Source organism: Vidua macroura, chromosome 2, assembly GCF_024509145.1.
Source record: "Vidua macroura isolate BioBank_ID:100142 chromosome 2, ASM2450914v1, whole genome shotgun sequence".
Classification (NCBI taxonomy): domain Eukaryota; kingdom Metazoa; phylum Chordata; class Aves; order Passeriformes; family Viduidae; genus Vidua; species Vidua macroura.
In genome coordinates, this window is record NC_071572.1 from 81,483,405 (window position 1) to 81,511,282 (window position 27,878).

At 38.7% G+C, this 27,878-nt stretch overlaps 1 protein-coding gene across 3 annotated transcripts; it reads left to right on the forward strand.

Annotated features, from left to right (window-relative positions):
- The first annotated feature begins 2,731 nt into the window (after nucleotides 1–2,731).
- Nucleotides 2,732–27,878, forward strand: LOC128804045 (putative N-acetylated-alpha-linked acidic dipeptidase). 3 transcript variants are annotated; one of them, XM_053971470.1, is made up of 19 exons: nucleotides 2,732–2,855; nucleotides 4,198–4,306; nucleotides 7,338–7,524; nucleotides 8,307–8,408; nucleotides 9,943–10,068; nucleotides 11,405–11,591; nucleotides 12,727–12,820; nucleotides 14,191–14,289; nucleotides 16,045–16,130; nucleotides 17,129–17,248; nucleotides 18,580–18,662; nucleotides 18,956–19,019; nucleotides 19,546–19,613; nucleotides 21,544–21,635; nucleotides 22,447–22,537; nucleotides 23,337–23,601; nucleotides 24,429–24,510; nucleotides 25,778–25,870; nucleotides 26,545–27,878. In XM_053971470.1, exons 1-19 carry the CDS (start codon nucleotides 2,738–2,740, stop codon nucleotides 26,732–26,734), a joined length of 2,256 nt encoding a protein of 751 aa, XP_053827445.1. In that variant the 5' UTR covers nucleotides 2,732–2,737; the 3' UTR covers nucleotides 26,735–27,878. The 3 variants fall into 3 exon arrangements, 2 of the variants coding, with proteins under 2 accessions (XP_053827445.1, XP_053827446.1); XR_008435915.1 differs by lacking the exon at nucleotides 26,545–27,878 and having other exon boundaries at nucleotides 23,337–23,447; nucleotides 25,778–25,867; XM_053971471.1 differs by lacking the exons at nucleotides 2,732–2,855; nucleotides 7,338–7,524 and having other exon boundaries at nucleotides 4,298–4,306.

A 27,878-nucleotide genomic window follows, 5' to 3' on the forward strand; every position in this document is an offset into this window, starting at 1 on the left:
TTCACAGAAACAGGAGAAACATCAACCCTTCCTAATTTTGGTTTAGTGAAATGGCTTTGCCTACAAAGTGACCTATATGATTCTGTATAAAACAAGCATAACATTTATCACAATCACCATTTACTCTTGAATAAATTTTTTCTATGACCTTTGACTGCTGCTATTGTATATTTAAAGTCCATAATGTGCTGCCCAAGCTGCAGGCATACTGAAAAATTATATATAAAACATATCAAAGCAGCAATTCAGAACCTCTAAGTGGTGTGGGAAGGTCAGAGTACTAAACAACACTAAACTTTCAACAATATTCTCATCTCAATTTCCTCACTTCTCCTTTCCATCTTGTTTCACTTGAAAAAGTGTGGCCATACTACTACTGGGATTGATTAAATCCCTCTGGAATATTAATCAAGAGTTAAGGTATGTTTTTGTTCAGTGCCTAATCCCATGGTGCTTCATTAACCTAATTTCCAAGTGCTTCAAAAACCAATTAACTGATCCAGGAGCTCTCCCAAAGATGCCTTATGCCCAAAGGTGCCTTGGCCAAATTAATCTTTCTAAGAACACCAGAAGACATATTCATTCTTCAGTCTGCTTAATGCTGCCTTGGTTTCATCATCCACTGGTGAATAGCGGAGAAGTAACAAATACAGGCACAATGCACAGGTACAGGATGGGGAAGGAAAGTAAACTGCAGGGCAGAAGTAAAACCTTCCACCATGCACATTTCCAAATTTATGTTCCCTATATATTATAGGGGAAAGCTGGGGATTCCAGAATAGTTTATACAACTGTCAATAATCTGATGGCAACTTGTCAGGCATCTGAGTTTGATTTGGCAATGTGACAGAGTATCCTGCGCAGAGTATCATATGCAGGGCTTCTGCACAGCAGGGTCAGACTGCATACGATAGGATAAAGTAGGAGACAGGACCAATATAACAAATATAGGCTTTTTTTTTTTTTTACCTTCTGGCTGGTGATTTGCAGGGTTTTTTTGTCTCAGAAAATTTATTAGAAAAAATAATTATATTATTGGTGTATTGCTTTTCAAAGGCACTCCTGCTTTGCACAGTAGCCCTCTAGTGTTCTTGTATCAAGATTTCCTGGCATGATATGTTCAAAGTCCAATGTCTGGAATTCACCCTAAGTTCAGGTTTTGTCTGCATCAGCAAGTAGCATGGCTCAATAAGAGCAGTCCTGTAGAGAGTGCACTGTCCTTGTGCTGCTGCTGAGTACAGACTGCCTGTACTGCATGTGGACGTGGATATAACACAACTTCAGACTTTTTGCGCCTGTCATCAGCTGTCTCCCTAGCAGGCATCCAGCAAGGGTTCTGAGGATGAAAATCCATGCAGGGCTGGTAAGGTCACCTCTGCAGGCAAAGTTCCACTCTGTTCATGGCCTTAAAGGTGTACACTCACCCCAAATATGATGACTGAACTGAATGGAGAGGTTTTTCCAAAATCATACAGTGATAATTTTAAGAGGTGGGAAAAAAGACACCAGCAAAGTCAAAAGTGGACAAAGTTTCAGCCTTGTCCTCAAACTGGCAACTGTGCCTCTCTTTCGGGTTGTGCCTCCATAAAATGGAATGAAACACAGGGCATATAGGTACATGGTAGTCAACCTACCTTCACAGGGGCACACATCTCTTTGAAGAGTCATTATAGCCTGACAGAGTGTGTTAGGTATTAGAGTAAAATGTTTCTTAAAATGTATAATTTAAAATATTGGCTTTGCATTTCTTCCCCCTCAGCTTTGCCCTGCTGGTGTTGCCAGCTCTGGTGTGTGGCCTGTGGAGGATGGCATGGCATGGCACAGTGTGAGAAATCCATGGCAAACCAAGTGTGGAAGTCATTGCTCTGCATTCTCACTGCCCTTTGTAGTAAATAAAAATAACTGTGTGCTAAGGTGGCCAAAAAGGCCAATGGCATCCTGGCCTGTATCAACAATAGCATGGCCAGCAGGAGAGGGAAGTGATCATCTCCCTAAACTCAACAGCGGTAAGATCAAACCCTGAATCCTCTGTCCAGTTCTGGGCCACTCAATTCATGAAGGACATTCCAGCATCCAGAGAAGGGCAATGAAGTTGGTGAAGGCTCTGGAGTGCATGTCCTATGAGGAGCAGCTGAGGGAGCTGGGGGTTTAGCCTGGAGAAAAGGAGGCTCAGGAGTGACCTTATCACTCTACAACTGCCTGAAAGGAGGGTGCAGCCAGGTGGGGGTCAGCCTCTTCTCCCAGGCAACCACGAACAGAACAAGACGACATAGCCTCAAGTTGTGGCAGGGGTCTGGACATTAAGAAAAGTTTCTTTACAGAAAGGGTGATTAGACATTGGAATGGGCCCAAGGAGGTGGTGTAGTCACCATCCTCGGAGGTGTTAAAGGAAGGACTGGATGTGGCACTTGGTACCATGGTCTTGTTGATGTGCTGGTCATAGGTTGGACTCGATGACCTCAGAGGTCTTTTCCGACCTATTTGATTCTGCGGTTCTGTGAAACACAGGACGGCAGGATATCGCAGGGGTGTGGCAGAGGGGAGGCGAGCAGCCCGGAGCGGCTGCCAGAGCTCAGCCACAGCTCACCCAGCGGCCGTCCGGCGGGGCCGGGCGTGCCGGCGGGAGGGCCTTACCCCGGGCGCTGCGGGGCGGGGAGAGCGGGGCCCTCCCGGCCGGGCTCAGGCGGGCGCCGCGGGGCACTGCGGGCGGCGAGGCGGCCGAGCCGGGCCGGCAGCCATGTGGACGTCGCTCGGTGCCCGTTCGGAGTCGGCCGGCCCCAGGGCAGCCAGCGGCCGCTTCTGGGCTGTCGTCCTGGGAGCAGCGGCGGGGCTCTTCCTCCTCGGGTTCCTCATCGGTACAGTGCAGACTAACCCTCCTTCGCATCGGGGGCTCCAGCCGGGGGACGTGGCTCGGAGCCGGGCCGAGGAAGGGCTGGGGTGGGGAGAGAAGCGGGCGGGTTTCCAGCGCCCGGGAGTTTGTCCAGGGGTGGCCGGGGTGAGTCCGCGCTCAGCCGGCCGATACCACCCTCCGTGCCTCCCGCCCTTCACAGCGGGCAGGTGCAGTCACTGACCCTCTCTGGGATATCTCTGTTCTCCGCAGGAGAAGGGGTTTTGTGTCTTTGCTTTGTTTTTCTATTTACTTTTTGTTCAAGTAAATAGGAGTAAAGTAGTGCTGTGGGCAAGAGAAAGGGGCGCTGGGATTGTGAGGAGGGGACAAAAAACATACCCCTCGACCCTGATGCCTTAAAACAGCACCAGCCGCAGCCACAGAGGCAGGAAGGTAAACATGGGGCTGGAGGGGCACGGACAGGAAGGGAGAAATAGTCCCTCAGTGCCTCACCTGCTCCTTGTCCCAAGCAGGCAGGACAGAGGGTTGCTGCTGCAAGAGATTCCCCCTTGCTACCTTCTTTCTAGTTTCACATATGAATCATGATGAGTTTACAGAAGAAAGGAAAACAAAGGAGCCACTTGTATTTTGCAATGCCATTTGGTATGTACTTGGGATTGCTGCCATTGGGAAGCCCCGACTGAACTCCTCTCTTATGCAGAACCTTTTACTGTGCCAGTAACCAGTGCCTCACTGGTGTCAACTTGTTGCCCTCTTGAACCCACTGGTTCTGTCATTCACACTACCCATGTTGCTGCTGTTGCACATGCACTGACTGTGTCCAGTCTGACTTAAAAACAGATGTCAGGAACACTTTCTAGCCAGCTGTTCCTCTCATCACTTACTCTGGTAGTGCTTGGTCAGAAAGGGAAGGATTCCAGAAAGAAGCCAGACAGACCAGAGAGTGTGTTTCCTTACAAAGTGTGCCTGTGTTTCTGTGCATTTTTTGTAAAGCTGCTGCCTTATTATTGTGGTAACTATATAACTGACAGCATGATGTTCTGGTGCTCAAGGATGATAGATAAGTCTCCTTAGCATCTACAGGAAAATAACTGATAAATAAATGTAAGATAGTATTTTATATCCCTCAGCATCTACCTAGACAAGTAAGTTCTCCTGCTGTTTGTGGGACAAACACTGCCATCATTTTGCAGCCTGCATTAGGATGTAGCTGCTTGTATGCGCTGAAATAAAAACAGCTCTAAAATGTAAAATAGTGAAAATCTTGTGGTGACACCAAAGAGAAGTGGTATGTGTGATGGGAATATTGTTCTTATGTTTTTACTTTGGTATTTTCTTGTGTTGTACAGGCTGGTTTGCAAAACCTACAGATAAGAAGACATCTCTGAGTACTCATGAGGACATGAGGACAGCATTTATGGCTGAAATGAAAGCGGAAAACATCAAGCAGTTTCTTTAGTAAGTAGTGTGTAGACTAATCAGTTCAGACAAGAAAAAAAATCAAATGGGAGTCAGCCCAGTGATCACAGAATCATAGAATTGGTTGGAAGGGACATTAAAGCTCCTCTGGTTCTAAACGCTTTCCACTAGACCAGGTTGCTCAGAGCTCTGTCCAACCTGGCCTTGAATACCTCCATGGATGGGGCATCCACAGCTTCTCTGGGCAACCTGTGCCAATGCCTCACCACCCTCACAGTAAAGAATTTCTTCCTAATATCCAATCTAAAGCTGACCTCTTTCAGTTGAAAGCCATTATCCCTTCTTATATCACTGCATGCCCTTGGAAAAGGTCCCTCTCCAGCCTTTTTGTAAGCGCCATTCAAACACTGGAAAATGCTTAAGGTCTCAGAGCTCTCCAGGCTGAACGGCCCCAACTCTCTCAGCCTTTCTTCTCAGGATAGATGCTCCAGCCCTCTGATAATTTTCATGGCCTCCTTGGGACTTGTTCCATCAAGTCCTTGTCCTTCTTGTGTTGAGTCTCAGAGCTGAGCACAGCACTGCAGCTGGGGTCTCATGAAGCAGAGTAGATGGACAAAATCACCTCTCCGACTTGTTGGTCATGCTGCAAACAATTCAAAACAATGGAACATTACAATATAGGTATTTAAAAGTCTATTAAAATTTAATTGATGTAATAAATATTTCTATTTTAGTAACTTAGGTGCTTTAACTACAGGTACTTGTACCTGATTTGTTTTAGGGATCTTGTAAATGGATTACTTTTCTCTTAAGAGAGTGTAGTATTTGTTAAAATCTTATATTTGTTCCAGTCAGTAATAGGACACAAGTCATCATTTATTGATAGGAATTTACTTTCAGTGTAAAGAAAGAGGATCAGCTGTTGTAGGAATAATCAACAAATTTGGATTTGCCTCATACTCCCAGTTTGATTACATAGCATGGAGTTGTACATGTTAAAAGACCATTTTCAGTTTATGGGATTGTGGCAATCCCACTGCTTCCATTTTAAGTGTATTTGCCATGAACTATTGCAGATAAATTAGCTCAAAAGTACAGTCTCTTTGCTATGTAGCAGTCATGTACTGGACTATAACATACACATTCAAAACCAAGTCTTGAAGTCTTTTAAAGTCTTAACCTGTATTTTGACTTTTGCAAAGTCATCTGTTGTTAAACAGCTTTGTGAAAGGACCTTCCTGCCCTTTAAAGTCCCTGTCTCTGTAAGCAGAAAGCATTGTACCTCATTTACTGTCATGTGGCTAGTCCTGCAGTGAAAGACAGCAGATGTTTAGTCACTGCTCAGAACTACCAGTACAGGCAGTCAGATTAGAAGAGAAAATGAAGAAAACCACAATGTTCAGTTAAATGGGAGTGTAATACAGGAAAATGTTATTGCATAAATCAACTTCTAATGAAAATGTGATACTTAAACACTTGTAACTCCTATAGAAAACCATTCTCACTCACAATATCACGTAATTGTGCTCTTGGTTCAGTATATGTCATCCAGAAGATGATACTGTCACTATAACAGTGACTTTTAGTGCAGTATTAAATTTTAGCATGATCAGAGGAACATGGTTTTATTCAGCAGCATTTGGCTGCTAAGAATTTTGTCTAGTTTGGACAAACAGAGGCTGAGTGGCAGCCTCATTGCTCCCTACAGCTTCCTGAGGAGGGGAAATGGCAAAAGAGGTGCTCATTTTTTCTCCCTGGTATCCAGTCATGGGATGCATAGGAATAGTTCAAAGCTGCACCAGAGAAAATTCACACTGGACATGAGGAAGCATTTCTTTACCAAGAGGATGTTCAGACTTGAAACAGACATTCTAGAGAGGTGATCAATGACCCAAGCTTGTCAGTGTTCAAGAGACATTTGGACCATGCCATTAACAAAATTCTTTAACTTGGTCAGCCCTGAATTGGTCAGGCAGTGGGGCTGGATGATTGTTTTAGATCCCTTACAAGCAAACCATTTCTATTTCTATTTCTATTTCTATTTCTATTTCTATTTCTATTTCTATTTCTATTTCTATTTCCATTTCTATTTCCATTTCTACTATTTCTATTTCTATTATTTCTATTTCTATTCTATATATATAGTTCTTTCAAAGTGGATTTCTTTGATGGCTTGGGTCTTATATGAACTCCAGAATTTAAGTTTTTCCTAATCTCACATCCTTTCATAATTGAAGATATAATTTCCTTCATTAACACCAGCTGGTGCTACACATGCTTCTTTGGCATGTTAATGGCATGGTCATATGATAGAATGAGGACATCATGATGACAGCCTCCTTGAACTGAGGGTTTTTTCAGCTGGCTCCACAACTGGGCTTTCACAATGGTCTGGACAATTTTTTTTTTTTTTCAGACAGTGGGCTGTTCATTATTTATGCTCTCTTTCACTGTTTGTTATTCATACTGGCATGACTTTTAAGTCACAAACTGTTGAGTTTTTCTGTCCCTTGTTTATACAGTACTCAGAACTCACTCTGTTTTACTTACCACCAAGACACACTAGGAGTGAACTTTTAGATAAATCAGTATTTGTGCCAAAATTAATTAAAATTGTGGGATTCAAGGAGAACATCTAGTTAATTACATGTAAGGACTAGAGTGATTATGCACATTTCTAAATTGAATACACAAAAATAATTGTACTCAGTTCTTTTATCAGTTCACAATGATAAGGTCTTACTGTGCATAGGAGTGCACAGACCTACTGTAGCTCAGAAGACAAGGAGTAAAGAAAGAACAGCACCCCATAGCTAATGTCATCACACCATTCTTGCTAAACCATTCTGCAAGGAAGATTTAAATACCTGTGCTAGATCAGGACAGCCTGAAACCCTTAATCTCAGTTTATGTGTACAACATAACAATACACAGATGCAGAGAAGTCTTGGTCCTTATTTAGCCTGAGTATATCTGATCATCTCTATGAGGTTTATTTCCAGATAGGCTTAGAGGAGTTCTGATTATGACCTTCAATGCCTGACCCTGCTTATTTCTTCCTTTTCTTTAGCAATTTTACACAGCTTCCTCACCTAGCAGGAACAAAGGAAAATATGCATCTGGCACAGCAAGTCCAAGCTGAGTGGGAGAAATTTGGTTTGGATTCAGTTCAGTTGGTTCATTATGATGTCTTGCTCTCTTACCCTGATGACACTAAGCCCAACTACATCTCAATAATTGATGAGCATGGCAATGAGGTACAAAAACCACCAGTTTTTCCAACCAGGGAACAAAATCACTTTCATGCACCGGGGAAGGCTGTGAGGGAAAACTGTCCTCTGTTCACTTAATGATATTGGGCCTGGTAACAAGCTCATGGAAATCAGGGATTCCAGTTTGCTTTTATATTTTGCATCTTCATTTCATAATATATGTGTTAGGAATACTAATATTTACCCTGATTCATACAGCATCCTGACATATAGGTTAAAAAACAATTATGTAAGAGAATTGCTTCATGTAATTCAATTGTTTGAAAATTACTCTTGTTATTTAGAAAGAGAAAAGAAACCCTGGTCAGCACCATTATTTGCACTGATTCATTATACAGTACCAATGATTCAGCTAAATTCAGTTTCTGGAAGATGAGAATTTAGGTCTCAAGATGTGCTATCACAAGGGGGATGAGTTCATTTCATACTGGCTGAAGTGCACGTAGAAGTTTCAGGGGTGAACAGAATGCAAGCATTTTTACCACTGTTATCTAACCTGTTCTTATCTGCTGTACACAGACCACTTCAGGGAACCCTGTGTTCATTTATGCAGGATTCTCTGTGAAGAGTGGAGATGAGATTTGTAAATTCACACATTGAGCATGCCTACTGAAAAGAATGCCCAATGCTTGCTAAAACTTTGGCCACTTCTTAGGTAGAACAGAGTCCTTTCGATTGCAAATGCTTGTGAAATGTGCTTCTGAATAGAAAGTATTTCTTTTCCATATTGCCTTGTTTACCTTATTCCTTTTCTCCTTTCCCATTAGGTTTTCAACACATCATTGTCTGAGCCTCCTCCTCTAGGATATGAGGCTGTTAGAGATGTGGTGCCACCCTACAGCGCCTTTTCAGCCCAAGGAGTGCCCGAGGTAAGATAGTAGAATGCTACATAGTTAAAGAAATAGAGGTAGGAACAGAAGTAGGAAAAGAAGCAGAGACAGAAATAGAAATAATAGAAATGGAAAAGATGGAATACCACAGTGTACTGTAGCGTAGCAGAGAATATCGGAGAGCAATACAGAATAATTTAAAATTCCTTAGGCTTTAGTTCAAAACCCAACTTGTCACTAGTAGGAAAGGTGACCTAGCTCCAATGTTCTTGGGATTATTGTGATGAAGCAGTGTTCAAACTGAGCAGTCATATATATGTTTAATATTTTTCTCTAGTTTGAGTCAGAACTGGATTTTATTTTTTCTTTTCCTTAAAAACTGTGGTAATAAATCTTTAATATCAGCTGCTGTAAACCTCCCCAGACATTTCTGTAACTATGTGCCATTGTTTCCCATCTTGGTGAACAAATAGACTTTTACATTTACCTGGCCAAATGAACAATCTCACTTTTCAAAATGTTGCTTGCCCAAGCCTCACACTGACAGGTATAGCTGCACAGTGTTGAGTATGCTTGAAAAGCTTTTGCTGACATTTCTAGCTAGCAATAAAGGTGTTGGCTGTGATCTGAATTTAACACTAATCCTTCATGTCATGTTATACAGATAGTATCAGCTGATGAGCTTTCTTTGATAAAGCTGGCCTGTGTAACAGGAGTTTTCTGTTCTATGATCATTAGGGGTTTCAATTAATATTTTGTAAGATTAGAATTTCTTGGTATTATTCTCAATATCTTTCCTTTCTACATGTAGAATAATTTAGGTTGACAGAACCCTGGTCCAGGCTCTGCTTTAAAGTTCCATCTAGAAAGATGCTAATGCTTCTACTCACACAGCTCAGTATTATATCAGTCATGTACTTTGTGATGTTTGTTAATAAGCTGTTCAAATACAGAAAACAAAAGGAATACTGTATTCACTTGCCTCAGACACTCAAAGAAAGCTGGAGAACCAGGTAGATGATCTGTACCCTGGGACATAAGAGCTTTGAGTGTTCCAAGAGTTGAAGTGGGAATTTTGGAAGACAGTGTAAGATAAAATTAATGGGTTTTGACCTTTTGTCATAACATATCACCCAAGAAAGAATAACATCATTGCTTTGTTTGGTTTGATGAGATGTGAAAAATTATGAAAAGTTTAAAGAGCTTCAGCTTCCTTCTTTAGGAAATTGTTTTATTTTAATTAAATATAAAAACTTTGTTTCCAATGAAAACAATACCTAAAGACAAGATCGTCATTTCAAAATCTGATGCTTATTTTCACCTTATTACATAATAGTTTGACAAGACCTCCAGGTACTTATCTAGCGCTCTTAGCAGTAGCAGTAGCATTCTCCAGCAAGCTGTTGTCTGCATTTGTTCTGCAAAAACCACAGGAAGGGAGCATGCATAAAGCTCCTGACTGGGAATACTCAGTGGGGACAAAGCTCTTCTGAGTTCTTATTGTACTAGATCACATACTCCTTTCAACATGCTCCTTGACATTATTGTTTCAAATCCTGCCTCTTTCTCTCAGGGTGAGTTGGTGTATGTGAATTATGGCCGCACCGAGGACTTCTTTACATTAGAACGTGAAATGGGAATTAACTGTACAGGAAAGATTGTTATAGCCAGATATGGGAAGATCTTCAGAGGAAATAAGGTAATCCTGCTGTATAAAAATGTTGCTGCCCTTCTCAGTGTTACTCCCACTTCAACTGCTCTGCCCTTCAGCATTTTCAAGAGATTGAAACACTTCCCTGAGGTGTTCTGGAGATTGTAGAGTAACTGAGTTTCCATAGACCTGTGTTTGAAGATGATTATTTAGTATTTCTAGGATAAAAGCAAATCAGTTGGAAAATGTTCCATATTTTAATATTCATGTCCATGCTATAAATTGTTCCAAAATATCACTAATAGAGTGTCATACACTCTAATTCTGAACTAGACTGTTCTTCCCTGTTGGTTCAGCTGTTGTTTACCATGTCTATATTGTGTTTCTTTATAATGGCTTCTGTACATCAGAGAGAGACCATAACTATATGAAAGCTATTTTAAGTTCTGTATTTGGTTATTCAATGTCCTGTCATATAAATTTATTTTTAAACTACAGTTTATCCTCATTCTCACAGTAGTATTTCTAATGACTGCTTATATACTGAAGAATTTGGTAGCCTATATAAAATCTGGAGAACTGTACTGAAAGTTTTTAAACTTCCTAATGGTGTGCAAAAAGAGGATAGAGGATGAAGGCAAGTACTGTATTTCCTTAAAAAAAAGAAATGAAAAAAACCCTATGTTAAAATGCCCAAATTTAAAACTGTTGAGAATTAGTTGTCACTCTGTCACAATCCATCACTGTCATATCTAGTAGCAAACCAGATTGGAATGTCAGAATGATATATATTATACAGTAATAAAGTCACACAAGAACACTTTTAAAACAGCATGCAGGTCAGTCCTTCTGCCATAATGAGCCTAAAATGCGGTCTTTCTGGAGTTAGTCTTGTTCAGCCAAAGGCAGTTTCAAGCTCTCCAATTACAATCTTCCTATATGGACCAGACCCTGAGATACATTCAGAGATAATGTAAGTAAATAAGGTAGCTACAGGACTACCTGAAAGATACTGTTGCATTAATATGATACAGTTTTTTCTTCGTGATGTGTACATTTCAATAGTCAGCTGATTGTGTTGATCTGGATGACAGAATGCAAACTCAGGTTATGTAGCAATACTGTGGAGGATGTTTTCCATGTCATTGATATTATCTGCTAACTAAAAGTCAAAGCAACAGCAAATCTTTCACTTTCATATGAAACCTGATATCTGTATATATATTTTTCAGAAAATTACAAGACAGTTATGGGCCCTTGACTTATCCCAAGCACTGTAAAAGATCCTGAGGAAAAATGACTGTAATTTATACATTGTTCTGCCCCTTGAACTCTGGGGTCAAGCTATAAAGGACTGGATAGGGACAGGAGATGTGCTTTGCAGGTGAAGAATGCTGAATTGGCAGGTGCCAAGGGAATTATTCTGTACTCTGACCCTGCTGACTACTGCGCACCTGGAGTAGATCCTTATCCAAATGGCTGGAACCTTCCAGGTGGAGGAGCCCAGCGTGGAAATGTATTAAACCTGAATGGAGCAGGAGATCCTCTGACTCCAGGTTATCCTGCAAAAGGTGAGTGACTCTACAGAAAGCATTCTCTGAGGGTCTGGTTTAAGAAAAGGCAGAGGATGTTTTCTCCCTTATAACAACACACTTTCTTTCTTAGTCTTTGTTGCTAAAAGGCAGCTTTGGGTTTCACTGCAGTAGGCCACTTCTGTAAATGGTGCGTGGGAGAAAGTGAAAGGATATTAGGGGAGCCCTAGAATGCTGATCTGTATTCATCACCTCCACCTCAGGCTTCCTCAGCTGCTTGAGTTGTGCCTAAGCTGTTTCATTTTGCAACTAAACCAGATCATTTTGATGGAAATTCATTAAGAACTATTTATTCCAGCACTTGGGTCAGCATATTTGAGAGAGGCAATCACCTCAAGAAAAGCAGTCCTTAAGTGATGGGCAGTGCTGCCTCTAGGCAGCAAAACTTGTGCTGGAAGGGGTTATATATTCAAAACAGCAGCATGGCAGAGCAGACCATGAAGAAAATTTCTGGTTCCTCATGCTAGTGTCAGTGATTGCACAAATGAATCCCTGTCTCCCTCAATCACAAAGGGTCCTGGTAAGCGTTGTATTAAGGAGGAAACTACTCTGTATATGCTCTTGTCCACATAATGAAGATTGAGATTTGCAAAAAAAATTTATTTGTATTTGATCTTTGTCAGATCAAAACTTAGTTTTTGTTTTGTACATGAAAACAGCAATCCAGAATATTCAGTAGTCCAGTGTATAAGATTTTATCTGCCTCTCTTTATCAACTGGCAAATTTTTTTAGTTCCCAGCTGAATGTTCCAAGTATCACACTATGGGCTCCTTCTTTGCTCTTGTTCTTTATGTGTAGCTTAGCCTGAACTTCTTTCCCATGAAGACAAATATTTCTATGTAAGAGTATTTCACCCCCCAAAAATGAACTAATAATTAAAAAATTTCCAGCCATCTTTAAATGCATGACTGCAGACTGTGGGAGAACCTTGATTGGTGTCTTTCTGAAAACATGTTGGTAAAGCACAAAGAATGAAATTACTGGGAAGATGTCAGCTCAACTCCCAGGAAAGTGAAATGATTATTCCTGACTCCAGTGTTAAGACTGTGCTAAGAATTGTACAGCTTCTTTCTGAGACTTGTAAATACAAAAATATCTATCTTTTGCTTTCAGAATACACATACCGATTAGACAAAACCAGTGGTGTAGGTCTCCCAAAAATTCCAGTTCATCCTATTGGTTATCATGATGCAGAGTCATTACTGCGGTAAGCGCGTGGGAGACATGAGGTATTTTTAGGGGATTGTTTTTTGGAAGTTATGAGAGTATTTGGAAAGAGAGTAAAAAGACTTTTGCACTCTGCTTCTCCTGTAGCTGTTGAAATAATATATATGTTTCTCATTAGGACTTCTGTAGGAGGTAAGTGTGGTATCTATTGTTACATATGAGGTATGTGCAGAGTATCTGGAAATAGTCTTTTGTAATATGGACTAATATGTCTCCAAATTTTCTTTTCTTTAAAACTTTATAGTTATCACTGTTATCAGGATAACTGCTCATAATGATAAAGGTATAGGTTAAAAAACATCTTTTCTCCACTGCCAACTAGTAGTGATAGAGCAGATTACTATATATGTATAAATATATACTATAAATATGATGTAGAAATATATAGTATAAATATGATGTAGCCAGACATTTCTGTTCAATAAGTATTAAATAATACTAGAACTTGGTCTTAATAATTATAAATTAAACCTAAATCCTTTAAAAATACTGGGTTATTGTTTTACCTTTTGTCTTGAGAATTCATAGCATCTTGTTATTCCTGCTATCATATTTTATATAAACAATCTCCTCAGGGCCTGAAGACATGTTGAAGTGTTCTGTGGAATAAAGCTTGACTGAAGTATGTATTCACAGTAAAAGACATGCTTTCATTCACAATAAATATATTTTGCTTCCTAAGAACCAGAACATCCAGCATGCTTTCTTTGTATCTCAGAAGTTCATGTCAAAAATAAAAGTCCTTCAAGGGAATAAGTCTGGGTGATTGCAATCCACTAAATTACTGCATTTCCAGTTGTGTTAACAGGAAAAACATGGCACTTCTGACAATGGAACAAGAAAGGGTGACTTGGACTGATCGTGTTTCTGATCACGTCTTTGACACATATCAACTGCCTGTGCTACGAGATTAGACAGGGTGTGCATGGGACAGGCACCATAAAACTACTGCCTGTACTATTAAGTTATGGAATGGCCAAAGTTGCTCTCTGCTAATTCAAATGCAAATGCAGTTCAAGGCAGTAGAATGTCCCAGGGACCATTTGCAAGAGGCAGTTTATATGCAAAACCTTGTGGCCAGTGCTGTCTTCCAGGGTAGCTGAAGGCCATTCCAAGCTGATCTCTCTGCTCAGGATTATTGTTCTATGTTAATTTACTAGTATTAGTGTAGCTAAAACTCCAGATTATTCTCCTGCCAAAGTTTGTAGTATAAATTGTCTAAAACAAAGACCAACACTGGTTTTCATGTTCATGGGATCTAGCATAGTGTGGTTTCTGGTCCCCCATTTGTTTAGTGCTGTTGTAAGAGGTCTGCAACTGATAATGATTTTTTTTTTTTTTTCATAACAGTAATATGGGAGGACAGGCACCACCTCATAGCAGCTGGAAAGGAAATTTGAATGTATCTTACAACGTTGGTCCTGGCTTTACAGGAAATTATTCGACAAGGTCAGTTTTGTTTCCTAAGGAGAGTGTTCTTTGGATCAGGGAAAAAACAGGTAGAGCAATAGAATTTAACCAAAGATAGAGTAGCTGGGTTTATTTACATCATTCCTTTGGTTTTGGCTATTTTCTTGGCTGAAATGTGCTCAGTGCAAATCATTAGTACATTATGTCTTGTTTGGATGGATATGACCTACTTGCTTTAGTTTCCAGCTAGTCTTGAACCAGTTTCATTTGAAAAACATCTCACCTTTGATAAACTGTTTGTTGAGAGTGCTTTTTGGGTTTTTGGGGGTTTGTATTTTTTTGTTTTGTTCTGTTTTTGTTTTTGTGTTTTTTTTTTTTTTTTGGGTTAATTTTTTTTTTTTTTTTTTTTGTTTTGTTTTGTTTTGTTTTCTTTTCTTTTCTTTTCTTTTTAAGTTCATATGAGTCCAGGTTTTGGTCTTATCTTTTTACTTATATAAAGCAGTATTAAACTGCTTCTTATAAGCAATTAGTCCACTCAGCTTTTCCAGAAAAAGAGCCTAAACTCTGATGTCAATTTTATTGCTTCAGATTGTTTTTAACTGAATTAGTAATTACAGTTTAGGACTAAAGTCTATGTGTTTCAATGTTGTCTGAGTACAATGTACTGACTTCATATGAACTGTTTAACTTCATATAATTGTTCATACTGATCTTTATATGAACCCTTGGGGCTGAGATGTTACACCTACAGCTGTGGTACAGATAAACAACTCTTGATGTTGTAGAAAAAATCTCTTGATGCAACTCAGGTTGTCTTATTTTCTGCAGAAGTATGGACTGTGCTGGAATGTTCTTGTTTTGGTTAGGGTAGAGTTAATTTTCTTCACAGTGTCTGTTATGAGGCTGTTTTTCATTTGTCATGAATACAGTGTTGATAATATGGAAAGGTTTTTGTTATTGCTGAGCAGGGCTCACACAGAGCCAAGGCCTTTTCTGCTCTTTGTGCTGCCACACTGGTGAGAGAGTGAGGGGTACATGGGAGGCTGGGAGGAGACACAGCCAGGATAGGTGATCCCAGCTGACCAAAGAGATATTCCAGACCATCTGACACCATGCTCAGTACATAAAGTAGGGGAAAGAAGGAGGAAAGGGGAGACATCTGGAGTGATAGTGTTTGCTTTCCCAAGTCACCATTACATGTGGTGGGGCTCTGCTCTTTTGGAGATGGTTGAACAGTTTTGCTCTGCTTGTTTCCATGGCTTTTGCTTTATGCATAAAATTGTCTTTATCTCAACCCATGAGTTTTCTACCTTTTACCCTCTAGATTCTTTCTCTGCTAGTGGAGGAGTGAGTGAGTGGCTGTGTGGGGCTTGGTTGCTGGCTGGGATGAAACTCTGACATGGAGTCAGTTCTGATTTGCACCAAACTGCAGAAAATTAGAACTATTTACCTTTTTAACATTAGATGTTTTCCATTTTTCTTTCACTATTTCAAATTTAAAAACTAGCTGCTAGCAAAAGGTCTTTGGAGTTCTGATCTCATCTGTATAAATTTTATTGACATCAGAAATATTACATAGCTGTCAAGGGCTTAATGCTGTTCTCATTTGTGCAAGTGTGAATCCAGAAAAAACCTACACTGTAATATTTTCAGATTTACTTTGGTTTAATAGGAGATAAATTTGATCAAAATGCTTTCCTTGTCATTTATATTGTACACTTTTGAAAGGTGTCAAGATGTTTGATTATCTAATCTGGTGGGTTTTCTCTTTGCATTTTCTTCCCAATACACTAGAAAAGTGAAAATGCACATTCATAGCAACAATGATGTAAGAAGGATTTACAATGTGATTGGTACTATCAGAGGCACAGTGGAACCAGGTAAAATCATTTGCCTTAAGTGTAATCTGAGTGAACAGTGACCTCTACATGTACTTCATGGTTACAAGGGGGAGATGAGGAATATAGTTTTCTCTGAAATATTGTATTGCATGATCTTTGAAATGGTGTTTGCCCTGGCTTTCATATGGTTCAGAGTATGACAGCACTTTAACTGTAAATGCTGATTTTCAAGGGGGAGTCATAACCAAGATGGAAATATTTGCCTTCAGGCAAGTAACATTGCAATTGAAATAATATTTTAAAGTGGATATTCTCCCATAGAAAACATGGGAATGGATTTTGTGTGCCATCAGAAGACACTATATCCACCATTATTGACTTTTTGTCTATCTTACAGTGTCTTGTAACCAGTGTGGTTTTATAATCTAAAAAAACCCCAGATATATAGACATTCCTAGAATGATGATAAATGAATCATCATTTATCTTCTGACTGCAGCACCTTCCTTTTGCCTAAAACACAACTGTTAACCATATTATAGAAGCACAGAGACCTAGTCTGAATTTTATCTCAGTAATCATATCTCTGTCATGATTTGGACAACGGTATTTGTGATTGATTATGTATATCCAGAGAAGTACTGCATTCAGCACATGAATTCACAATGTTATGAATTTCTGTACTGTACAGATATAACTAGTGGATCAGCTTCACCATGAATCACACTATTGTGAAGTATGGAAAAATGCTTCTATCTTTAGAGGAAACGTGTAGACATTCAATAATAGAACTAACAACATGGAGTTTGAGGTTTTAGGTCTTGTGGGATCCATTTACTGGGTTTGACAAATTCTTCAACACTGACTAAAAATATAGAAAAATGTCTTCAGAAATTTAAAACTTTTTTTCCTTTCTATCATGTATATTATAAACTATTAATCTGTGTTGCTTGATACATATGTGGAAAACTAGAAATTACTTCAAGTTAACATCTCTGTGTCAGGAAAAAAGTAAACCTCCAAAATTAATTTCTCTAGACAGATATGTCATTCTGGGAGGCCACCGTGACTCATGGGTATTTGGTGGCATTGATCCTCAGAGTGGGGCAGCTGTGGTTCACGAGATTGTGAGGAGCTTTGGAAAACTGAAAAACAAAGGTAATGTAATAAAAGAAAAAAGCACATCAAAGTAGCTACTCTTAGCAATGCTCATTGATTTCTGTGAGATTTAAACATATGCTTGAAATTAAAAACATGTATCTCACTGATATCTTGAATAAACATGCTGCTCTGCACCTTGGTGTATGTGAAGTACTAATGCTCAAGAGAAAGTATACCTAGAGGGAAACAAAACAGAATGGGGGATGCTGAAATAAACACAACATTTAGGTGCAATTGACTACTCTGTATTTGGGGCAGGTCTAGATGTGTCAGTGGTGTTATAATACTGACACAGTGGTGAACTTCATCAGGGCCACAGGCTGAGCCTTCTCAGCATTTGACTGTGACTTGGAGGCATACTCAAGAATAAGTGAAGAATGTCAATGTAATGCTGAGAATGAGCTGTGCAAACATAGTAGGAGGTAATGGTTAAAAATACTTCATGCCTACTTGCATTAGAACAGGAAAAAATGTCAACTGCACCAAGTTTCTGTTGCTGTCAGAGCAAATGCTGTCTCCCTATCTGACATCCCATGGAGAGAAGCTCTAACATAAATACTATGTTAGAGAAGTGTTCTTTGCCTGCCTATTACCCATAAAACCTATTGACATTTAGTTTTATTTCCATTTCTTCCCAGTAACTGAATATCAGGGGAAGCTGTCTCTGGAATGCAAATGAGGAAAAAAATAAAGTTAAAAAAAAGGGAGTAAAAGGTGAAAAAGTTCAGTAACTTCAAAGGAAACTTTGGGCTGAGGTGCAGCATCAGGGCAATAGAGCCTGTTCTGTTTGGCTTAGGTTTAAATTGAATGGAGGACTTCAAGTGAAAGATTTTTCTTTTGAAGGTGATCTGTCAAAGTTACAGGGAATTGCTAAGGTTTTGAAATCTGGCATTTGAAAGACAGGTCAAAGACATTCTTTAATAGATATGAAAATATGTCACTTTTCTGTCAGAATAGACACTGATATACAATGTATACTAGACTGAACAGAGCAAGAGGATTAGAAAAGCCTTATTTCAAGAATTTGTGCACAGCACATTATTTTTTCTTAATCAGAGTTTTAGATTCTAGAAAATTTTCTTGCATTTAAAGGTGAGAGACAAAATACATTATTTGGCGCAATATTGAAGTAAAGGAGAGATTGCTACAATAGCAAATCATTACTAGATAAGGTTATTGAAGTTGATGTTAAAGTTACTTATGTATATCTCTTTGCCCACAGATCATGGTAAAAGATCAGCCCCCAAAAATGCCATATGTTTTCACATTAGTCATGTAACAAGCAGCCTTTATTTTTGTAATACAATTTTCATTGATTTTCATTTCAGGATGGAGACCAAGGAGAACAGTGATATTTGCGAGCTGGGATGCAGAGGAATTTGGCTTGTTAGGATCAACAGAGTGGGCTGAGGTAAACCAAGAGTGCTCAAAAAGAAATTTGCATGGTGGCTACTCTTTGGGAAATCTGCACTAGAAAGAAGCACTTCTTCCCTCCCGCCACTCCTTCCTTACACACACATTCTCTCTCTCCCTTGAGCTTCCTTTTGAATATCAAGAATCTCTAGCTTCTGCACTTTATGATATCCTTCTCTGAAATACCTGTTTCTTTTGTGAATGGGAGCAGCTATTTCAGAGAAGTCCCTCTAAGTTCTGAGGGACAAAAAATGTATCAGCATTTTCTTCCTTTTTTTTTCTTTCTTGTAGGAAAATGCTAAAATATTGCAAGCACGGGGAGTGGCTTATATTAATGCAGATTCTTCTGTTGAAGGTACATGGATATGACTTGTGTCTTATAGGATTAGTGATGGTATGACTGGGAGAGATTTTGTTCTTGGAGATTCATGAGACCTTCAATGTGATAATTTTTGTTGCATTAATTCAGAAATGAATATGGGGAGAAACTGTGGCTTGGAATCATAAAGTATCCTTCAGATATTCATGTTGTTTCAGGGAAAAAGTTCTTTACAGTAGTGACCCACTCTTTGGGAGGTCATAAGAGGGACGAGAAGTGTTGTGCCCTGTGTTCTGTAGCAACTCTTTAGAGTCAGCTTCTTCTCTTATAATGTGCCTAATAATCACAGGGACATAAGAAAAGCTCTTAAGACTTGATTCAAAAGCTGAGCTCTAATTCATCCCTACCAATAAAGTGCACTGAGAAGATCATAGGAAGACTCTTCTCAGCTTGCTCCTCATAAAGAGTGTAGCTCCCTAGTCCCTTTCTTATTAATAAATAACAGCATGAAGTTTCAGCTGAGGGAACGTCTTCAAATAAATAGTTTTTCATGTTTTTTCAGGAAACTACACACTGCGAGTGGATTGCACACCACTGATGTACAGCCTAGTTTACAGTCTGACTAAAAAGGTAATATCGCTTGAAATTTTTAGCTGGTATGTTCAGTGCTCACTTGATGGGGCTTTGTCTGTAAAAACATGGTGTCAGATCTTTCTTTCTGACTGCAGAACCCCTTTTAGGTCAATAGCTATGGAACTGGAGCTTTTTCCCAGGACAGATAAGGGGATTCCAAGCTTATACTATTAAATTAGCAACTATTTGGGGTTAGGGGATTTTCCCACTCCCTCTGTGAAAGCATTCCTTCTAAGAACAAAAGCATGCTGTGAACCAGAGGACAGAAACAAGCATATACCTGGTTGCCCAGATCAACTACTAGAATGCCCATGGTAGTAGGAGACTCTGACTCCCTTCAGGCAGGGGAAGAAGTTAGGGTGGCTACCATGTTGTTTTTGTGTGATGGTTTGGTCAATGTGCTCAGCTCTAGTGTACCCTGTTAGTTATTCTTTGTGTCCGACCATAATGCTGTCACACATTTGTGTGGCACACAAAATTGGGGGATAGGGACCTTTCTCAGGAAATAGCCACACCATCTTAGGTGTAAGATGTTCCTTGCTTGGGGAGTGGGTCTTAGAGGCTGGCATTTTATTTCTGGGGATTCTTCTGTTTAACTGTATTAATCAGTGAACATTTTACATAGTTTTGTGTATATCTTAGATGCCAATGTAATGTACATTTAACTACTGTGTATATTCTGTGAATTTACTTTATCTGCCTTTATCTGCTTTATGTATTCAGTCATTTGATAATTTATTATCTCTTGGAAGCTGGCATTAGACTGGTGCAAAAGTAAAGGAAAAGTAGTAAATCAGTATAATAATTTTTTTGGCAATTAAAAGACAGCAAATAAAATGTAGCTCTATTAAAAGTGGGTACCCAGATAAAGAGACTTCTGTCCTGCACTCAAGAAGAGTTGATCACCTGCAGTTCCCATGGTAACCTGTGCTAAGTGAAGGTGTTTGGAACTGTCAGGAAATCAGGTCAACAGAGTCTCAGTTTGGACGCCAAGTGCCATCATTAAAATCTTGACCTAAATACCAGTAAAAATGCTTGTGTAACCCTTCCTCGAGTTGGGAAGCAAAGGCTGATGAGTGCATGTAACCACAGCTTGTTGTCTGAAGAGAATGCTGATAAGGAAGCATGTCCCATGTGATCCCATCCATAGTTAATCTGTGGTAAAAAGTTTTCATGCTGATAGTTCTGTTCTATGGGCAATTTCCTTCACGGACAAACCTCCAAATAAATTAGTTTTAATTTGATTCCTATTGTGGAGTAATTCTTAGATAGAAGACAGATTAATAATGGAATATATATTAATAATCTTTAATAGATTCAAAATAATGAAACCTCATCAGTCCACCAATATAAAGGAAAGATGAAGAAACATCCACAGTATTTAAGCTGCTCAGTTACCTGCAAATTAGTCAGTGCTAGGAATGAACTTTAGAATGATTATGATTTGTATACCTCTCTAGCAGCTATAATGACATAAACACCAGGTGCTGTGCACTTTGCCCTTATAAGGTTGCTTCTGCATAAACATATTTTTTGTGAACTGAAACAAGGTAGAAACAGTTTTAAATTGAACTAATAAAAAAATTTTCTGCCAAAGTAAAGCAAAATGTTTTGGTTTTGTGAGGGGTTTCTCTGTTGAATATTTAAATGGCTGAAAATCTCATAAAGAAATATCATAATGTAAATATTGACTTGAAATGTTTTGCTTTTCTTGTGTTTTATTCCATCCAAATTTACCTATTTTTTAGCAAGTAAACTATTATTCTGTAAAACGCTATGCATTTGAAATGTTAAAATGGAAATGCAGAAAGGTTGAGGGACTTAAGATGACTCACTCATAACCCTAAGCCATAGGCTTGGAGTGATGACAGGTTGCTGACTTGTTGTTTGGTAACATTTAAAATTGTACCCTTTGTCTTTTTTCTAGATACCAAGTCCTGATGAGGGGTTTGAAGGAAAATCTCTTTACGAGAGCTGGTATAAAAAAAATCCATCAAGTGAATATAAAGAGGTCCCCAGGTCAGTGACAAAAGAAGATAAATTACATACCAAGCATTATTATAACTCGTAGAATGTGGTTTTTAAAGAAATACTCATGAAAAACTGAGTTCTGAAGAGAAATAGTGTGATTCTCAGCTGGTATAAATTCCAGAGCTGTAATGATTGCAGCTGATACACTGCTGTACAATAGGTTTGTGACCCTGCCTTTGTAGATGAGCAAGAGGCTTTATATATGAAATGTGTTCTTTTAGTTTATAGAGGTTTAGACAAATAAGGCAGTACGCACAAGCCAGTGGCAATTACACAAGATGTTAACTCAACAGTCTTCCTTTGCATTTTTTCCAGTCTTCTGGAAGGCCTCTGAGTTTGGGTGGCTGGGGAGCACACCAGGCAGGATTTTACACCATTGTTCTTCAAATTTACCAGGGGATTTCTACAGGATCTCAAAAAGTGATTTTATTCCATGAAGCCAGCCACTGTGATATCTCTGAGTTGAGAGCTTGGGATAGTGGAAGTTCAGCAGGAGGAAGGCCACTGGATCTTGTCAGTGATAAAAAAAGAGTGAGGTATATTCTCCTTTTGAGAACTGGATATTTCTGGTCCTGAGAAGGGTGACTTTGATCCTCAGAGAATGCAACTGATGAGGTGCTGGTCATTCAGGGGTCAGAGGCAGTTCATGAGGTATTGACAAAAAAGAGGCACACTGGGGAAAGACTATGTAGTGTGTAGTGACTGCTGAATAAATAACTGCCATGGTATGCTTGAAAGCAAACTAAAATTATAACTTAAGTATTGTTACTCAAGGCATTTTCCTCTTTCTTGTTCAAAGAATAAATAAACTGGGTTCTGGCAATGACTTTGAAGCATTTTTTCAACGTCTTGGCATTGCTTCAGGCAGAGCACGTTACAGTAAAAATTGGGTAAGTCTGTGTCTTTCTAGTTTGGTCTCCCTTGTAACTGCCTGAATAACTTTGCCTGTAAAGGAGCCATTTAGACTTTCAGCTTTTTAGGATAGTGTAGTTCAGTTCAGTGTGTCAGAGTGGTGTCTAATTACTACAACTCTATGTCCTACCTCAACACAAATATGTAATAAATAAGAATGATCAACTTGTCACATAGTCAAAAGGACTTTTGCTCAGGGTAAATGGATGTGCTCAAAATTACCTATGGCTGATGAAGGCTTCTAATTAGTTTATGGTGACTTTTGAATGATTTGTAACACTTTACGAAGCTTTGAATTCAAAATGGTTTGTGTTTTATTGAAAATATGAGTTGGGCTGTGGAGCATACTGTGAGAGGAGATTAACTGAGAAATGTTCAAGGAGCCAACTATTCAATGTGGTCATTTCCTCTGAGGAAGGAATATCCAAGGACACAAATTATTATTCAATCCAAGCTAGATAAGAAGTCCAATCTCACCTGGATTTAGCCAACTGAAAGTTATGTGTCTGTGCTTAGGTACCTTCTTTGGGCTCTGTACATGGTCAGTGGAGAGAGATTTCTCCAAATGACCATTCATCTCAGCATAGGTTAATGTCTAAGAGAGCCACTACTGACCAGTTCTCCTTCGACTGTCTATAGTGGCTACATAGGATTAGTATGACCTAAACACTTAAACTGTACCATGCCTTGAATCCCACAGCAAAGGTTTTCAAGCCACACTGAAATAGACATAGCTGAATAATGGTACTGATTTTGGCTTGGTTTCCTTTGTTTCAGAACGTGGCAAAATACAGCAGCTACCCAGTTTACCACAGTGTCTATGAAACTTATGAAATTGTGGAACAGTTTTATGATCCCACTTTCAAGAATCATCTGACAGTAGCTCAGGTACGGGGAGGGCTGGTGTTCGAATTGGCCAACTCTGTTGTGCTTCCCTTTGACTGTAGAGATTATGCATCAGCTGTGAGCAACTATGCTCACATCATCTATAATTTGTCAAGGAATCACGAAGAGGAGCTGGCAACATACAATGTATCCTTTGGTACGTACAATCTTTCTTCACATTCCTGCTCTGTTAATGCTAACAGTGCCTTATATTAATGGATGTCTTAGTCATGACCTGGTATTTACCTTGTGCTGTATGAACAGTAAATAAAACAAGAGCAATACCCTCCATTAATTTGAAATGGGAATATTTTGTCTCTAGCATGCCTGTGTGGGGACGACCATGCCATTGCCAAATAGAGCTAACACTTGCAGTTGCATGTGCTTTGACCTGTGTATGATTCACCAGTATTGACAACAATACATTGTCATGTTTCCTTAAAAAAAAATTACACTGTTTTGCAGCTTACCATGTTGGATAATTCTGTGCCTGAGAAACCTTTTTTTAACTAGCAACATTATAAAATATTCAGTTTAAGATTTGGCTGCTAATAGCCAATATCAGGTACATGTGCGTGTGTGTACACACAACCACACACATTCTCAATCTTTCTCAAAACTCTGTGGGAGGGATATAACCATAAAACACAGGTTGCTGGGATTTGTAAAATCTCAGACCTACCTGAACAGTCTAGTTCTGGTTCCATGATCTGGTTTTTGATATTGCTGTACTTTCTTCAAGTAGCAAATACTAAACAATATTCGCAACAATACTTACTGCTATTGTTTCTAAGAGAGGTTTTCACACAGAATTATGTATTTTTTAATGTAGGAATATAGGGTCATCTTCTTTTCCTTCAGTAAGACTTTTAACAGTTCATGATCATGATGACGGTGGAAGATAAAGCTTTAATTGAAAAATTTGATTTGTTAACTGATCTCTTCAGAATTTGAAGTTAAATACTTTGCTCCTGCTCCCTCCAGATGCTCTGTTTTCAGCTGTGAAGAATTTTACAGAAGTTGCTGCTAGCTTTCATGAGAGACTGCAACAAATAGATCTCAATAAGTAAGTTCAACTCTTTTTTTCTTCCAGTCAAATACGCCATGTAGTCCTCTAAGCTCAAGAGGGCTTAGTCTTCACTTGCTGCCACTTAATGGAAAAAAAGAAATAAAGAAGCTGTAGTTGTGGCATGCTTTTTGACGAGCTTTCAAGAAATTCTGTGCACCACCTATGCCAAAAGGCCTAGTTTGCACTTGACTTAATTCTTAATTTATTCTTTATAGGCCATGCCCAGAATGACAAGCCAAACTTCCTTTTGTATATACATATATGTATATTCCATTTCTTGGGAAGAATATAATTTAGCCATATGCTTACCATTATGGAACACTAGCTGAGAATAAAAGCCACCTTTTTAATGGCAGCAACTCTCAGATAAAGGAGTTAACACTAATCTCTTGTGCAAAAGATGACATTTATGACATATAACATGTATGTGACATTTTCAAAATGGCTTTATTGATGGATGGCCTAAATCTATGCTTTAATTAAACCAAACAGTTTCAGTTTCTGCTTGCACCACTGTAAACTTGAAAAAAAATCCTTAATGGTAGTCCTGTTTTACTGTGATACAAATTTTTACATTTTTTATTGGTGGATGCCTTTGAAGGTCTACAAGTTACTTTGGATGTAAACCACCAAGCCCACATATATTCTATATAACCTTGTCACAGTTCTTTTATTTATTAAGCATCAATAGTATGTGCAGGGCTATTAAAAGCACACAGATACAGATGGTCTCTGCTCTAGGGAATTTAAAATCTACCATCAGAAATACACAATTCTCAGAAGGCTCAAAAGAGGATTTTAACATCACAGGGTTCCTTTTTCTGATATGTTGTGATTTTACATAAAAACAAATGCCATTTTATTGAAATAATTTGTGGCTGGCTGCCTTTCTGGAAAAGAGGGTCCTTAGAAAACTGTTGTACAAAAGAAGAAAATGGTCTAAGCATCCTCATGAAAAGGAAATAAAGGAATGAGAGAAAACATGAGAGAAAACACCCAAAACACTGTATTTTGATTCTATCAGTTGGACTTCAAAAACAGCTTTAAGAGACTTTCCAGTTATGAACCAGACTCTGTTACAGGACAGGTCAGCATAATTCGGTTATGCAGGTTAGCTGATAGCATGGGCTATCTTTTGTGGGCTACACTTAAAGTTCAACATCCCAGATATACTGTCCTTTATAAATCCAGATGTGTATGCTGGGATAAGAGTAACACTGCAGTTAACATATTCAACAGATTCCCTTTTTCTTTTTTTCTTTAGCTTGCTTGCTGTCAGATCACTAAATGATCAGCTCATGTTTCTGGAAAGGGCTTTCATTGACCCTCTTGGATTACCTGGCAGGCCATTCTATAGGTGAGAAAGGCTTACTTTTCACTTTCCTCATGGAGTACGCTATGAAAATTCCTTTAAGATTTAGAAGTCTCTAAATGGAGTTATAATGATTTTATTCAACACAGCAAAAGTACAAGAGACAGGAGGAATGAGATGAAAAGGGACATTGGGGAAAACTTCAGTGTGAAATACTGTAAAGAATGAGGAAGATTCTTGTTGGAAGCCTATTCAAATAATTTCTCTTGCTTTGATTTGGCTTCTAAACAGATGGAAAAGTTTAGGCTTGGGGTAATTTTAAGTAATTTTAACTGTAGAAACTTCAGGAAGTTGTTCTTATTATTTGAAAGTGGAATAGTGTATAATTGAAGAACCTACAATTTGATCAATTTTAAGAGTACAGCTGTGCTAGTAAATGTACTGTGGAGTGCAGTACTGAAACAGCAGGGAAAGAATTCAGTGGTCTTCTCATCTTCTCAGTGGTCAAGAAGTAAATCTTATTTGAGAGGCAGTGAATAAATGGTCTTATAATGTAGCTTATGTTATTTTCTTGCTTCATGGACTTTAGCTACTATTGCTGCAATAATCTTATTTATTTACATCTTCAGTGTCAAGTGTTTACAGCTGGTTTATAAAACATAAAGTAGTATGTTTTATTTTCCTTATGCATAATATTGTTATTTTTTCCTTCCCTACAGACATGTTATCTTTGCTCCAAGCAGCCACAACAAATATGCAGGAGAATCCTTCCCAGGAATCTATGATGCCATGTTTGATATTAAAAGCAAAGCTGATCAACATGAAGCCTGGGAAGAAGTGAAGAGGCAGATTTCCATTGCAGCCTTCACTGTGCAGGCAGCAGCAGACACACTGAAAGAAGTAGCATAAATATGAACAATATAGTCATCAGTGAGGACTAAACTGACAGTTTGCAGAAGCCTTAAAAATGAAGCATTTGAAAACACTAGGAGGATTATGACAAAGAACAAAAAAATAAAAAAAACCTTGGTCTTTGCAAATAATATACCCAAGTTGAATGCATTTAGTAATGTTAACAAGGAAATATACTCCATTCTGAGAGCTCAGGATTTAGATGTCTTCTGAGTTGAGACTGATAATGTTTCAGGTTTTCTCCCAGCTTTGTATTTTAAGAATTGCTAACTATTGGATTTATTTCAGAGTTTTGAATTTTTCTGGCTTGATTATTATAGTGATCTCCATAGTTCTTCAGGAAAACAGAATTCATATCATGTTTCTATCAGTTACTAATATTGTTGTTGCCTTTTTGTTATTTACCCTGGGATTGCATAATTATACCTCAAGACAGACTCTCAGCCCTCCTTTTCCACAAAGACTGAGATGGACATGGAGATGGGAAAACTGTCACATACCATGTGCAGGATCTATAATAATCATAATAAGTTTTGGGCAGCCAGCCCAGAATGCTCATCCATGACATTCTTTTCCTCACATGCTGAACCTTGCAGCTGTTTGCAAATAAATTTAAGCAAGAAGCTTTTAGTTACTGGAATAAAAACAAGGCAGTACATCTTGTCAGACATATAGTCATCTCACAAAATATCTTTCAAGATGAAGACCCTATTGTTATTCTTTTAACCAAAATTTGTAGAGGTGTTTCTAATATGAAGACAGAAACAACGAAAACTCATCATGTCCTTAGTTTGCAAGGATACCAAATTATTACCATTTTTGTAGAGTCTGTATATCTGATGATCATGTGCTGCTTACTCTTATGATAGACCATGGGGCAACCAAGATCAGACAGAGAAGACTCAGAAAATCAGATCCCTTCATCTGAAATTTTGCCACTGGACTATTACTAACCTCTTGTACAGCTAATATTTTGTGTGATTTGGTGTGCCATCTTAGCTGAGACCTCTACCATGTCTTAAACTACTGTCCTGTGATCTGATGGTTTTCTGTACTATGGCATATTATTTTCTTTTCCATGAGGCTTCATTTAATCATAAATATTTTTGCACTTCACATTAAAACCTTTTAGACAAGTTAC

What these genes read in the sequence shown, in the direction of transcription:
- LOC128804045 (XM_053971470.1), top strand. Translation starts at nt 2,738, where the DNA reads ATGTGGACGTCGCTCGGTGCCCGTTCGGAGTCGGCCGGCCCCAGGGCA. An exon ending in GATGCAGAGTCATTACTGCG is followed by an intron (nt 12,821 to 14,190) that starts GTAAGCGCGTGG and finishes TTTTCATAACAG; the next exon opens with TAATATGGGAGGACAGGCAC. An exon ending in TGCAGATTCTTCTGTTGAAG is followed by an intron (nt 19,020 to 19,545) that starts GTACATGGATAT and finishes ATGTTTTTTCAG; the next exon opens with GAAACTACACACTGCGAGTG.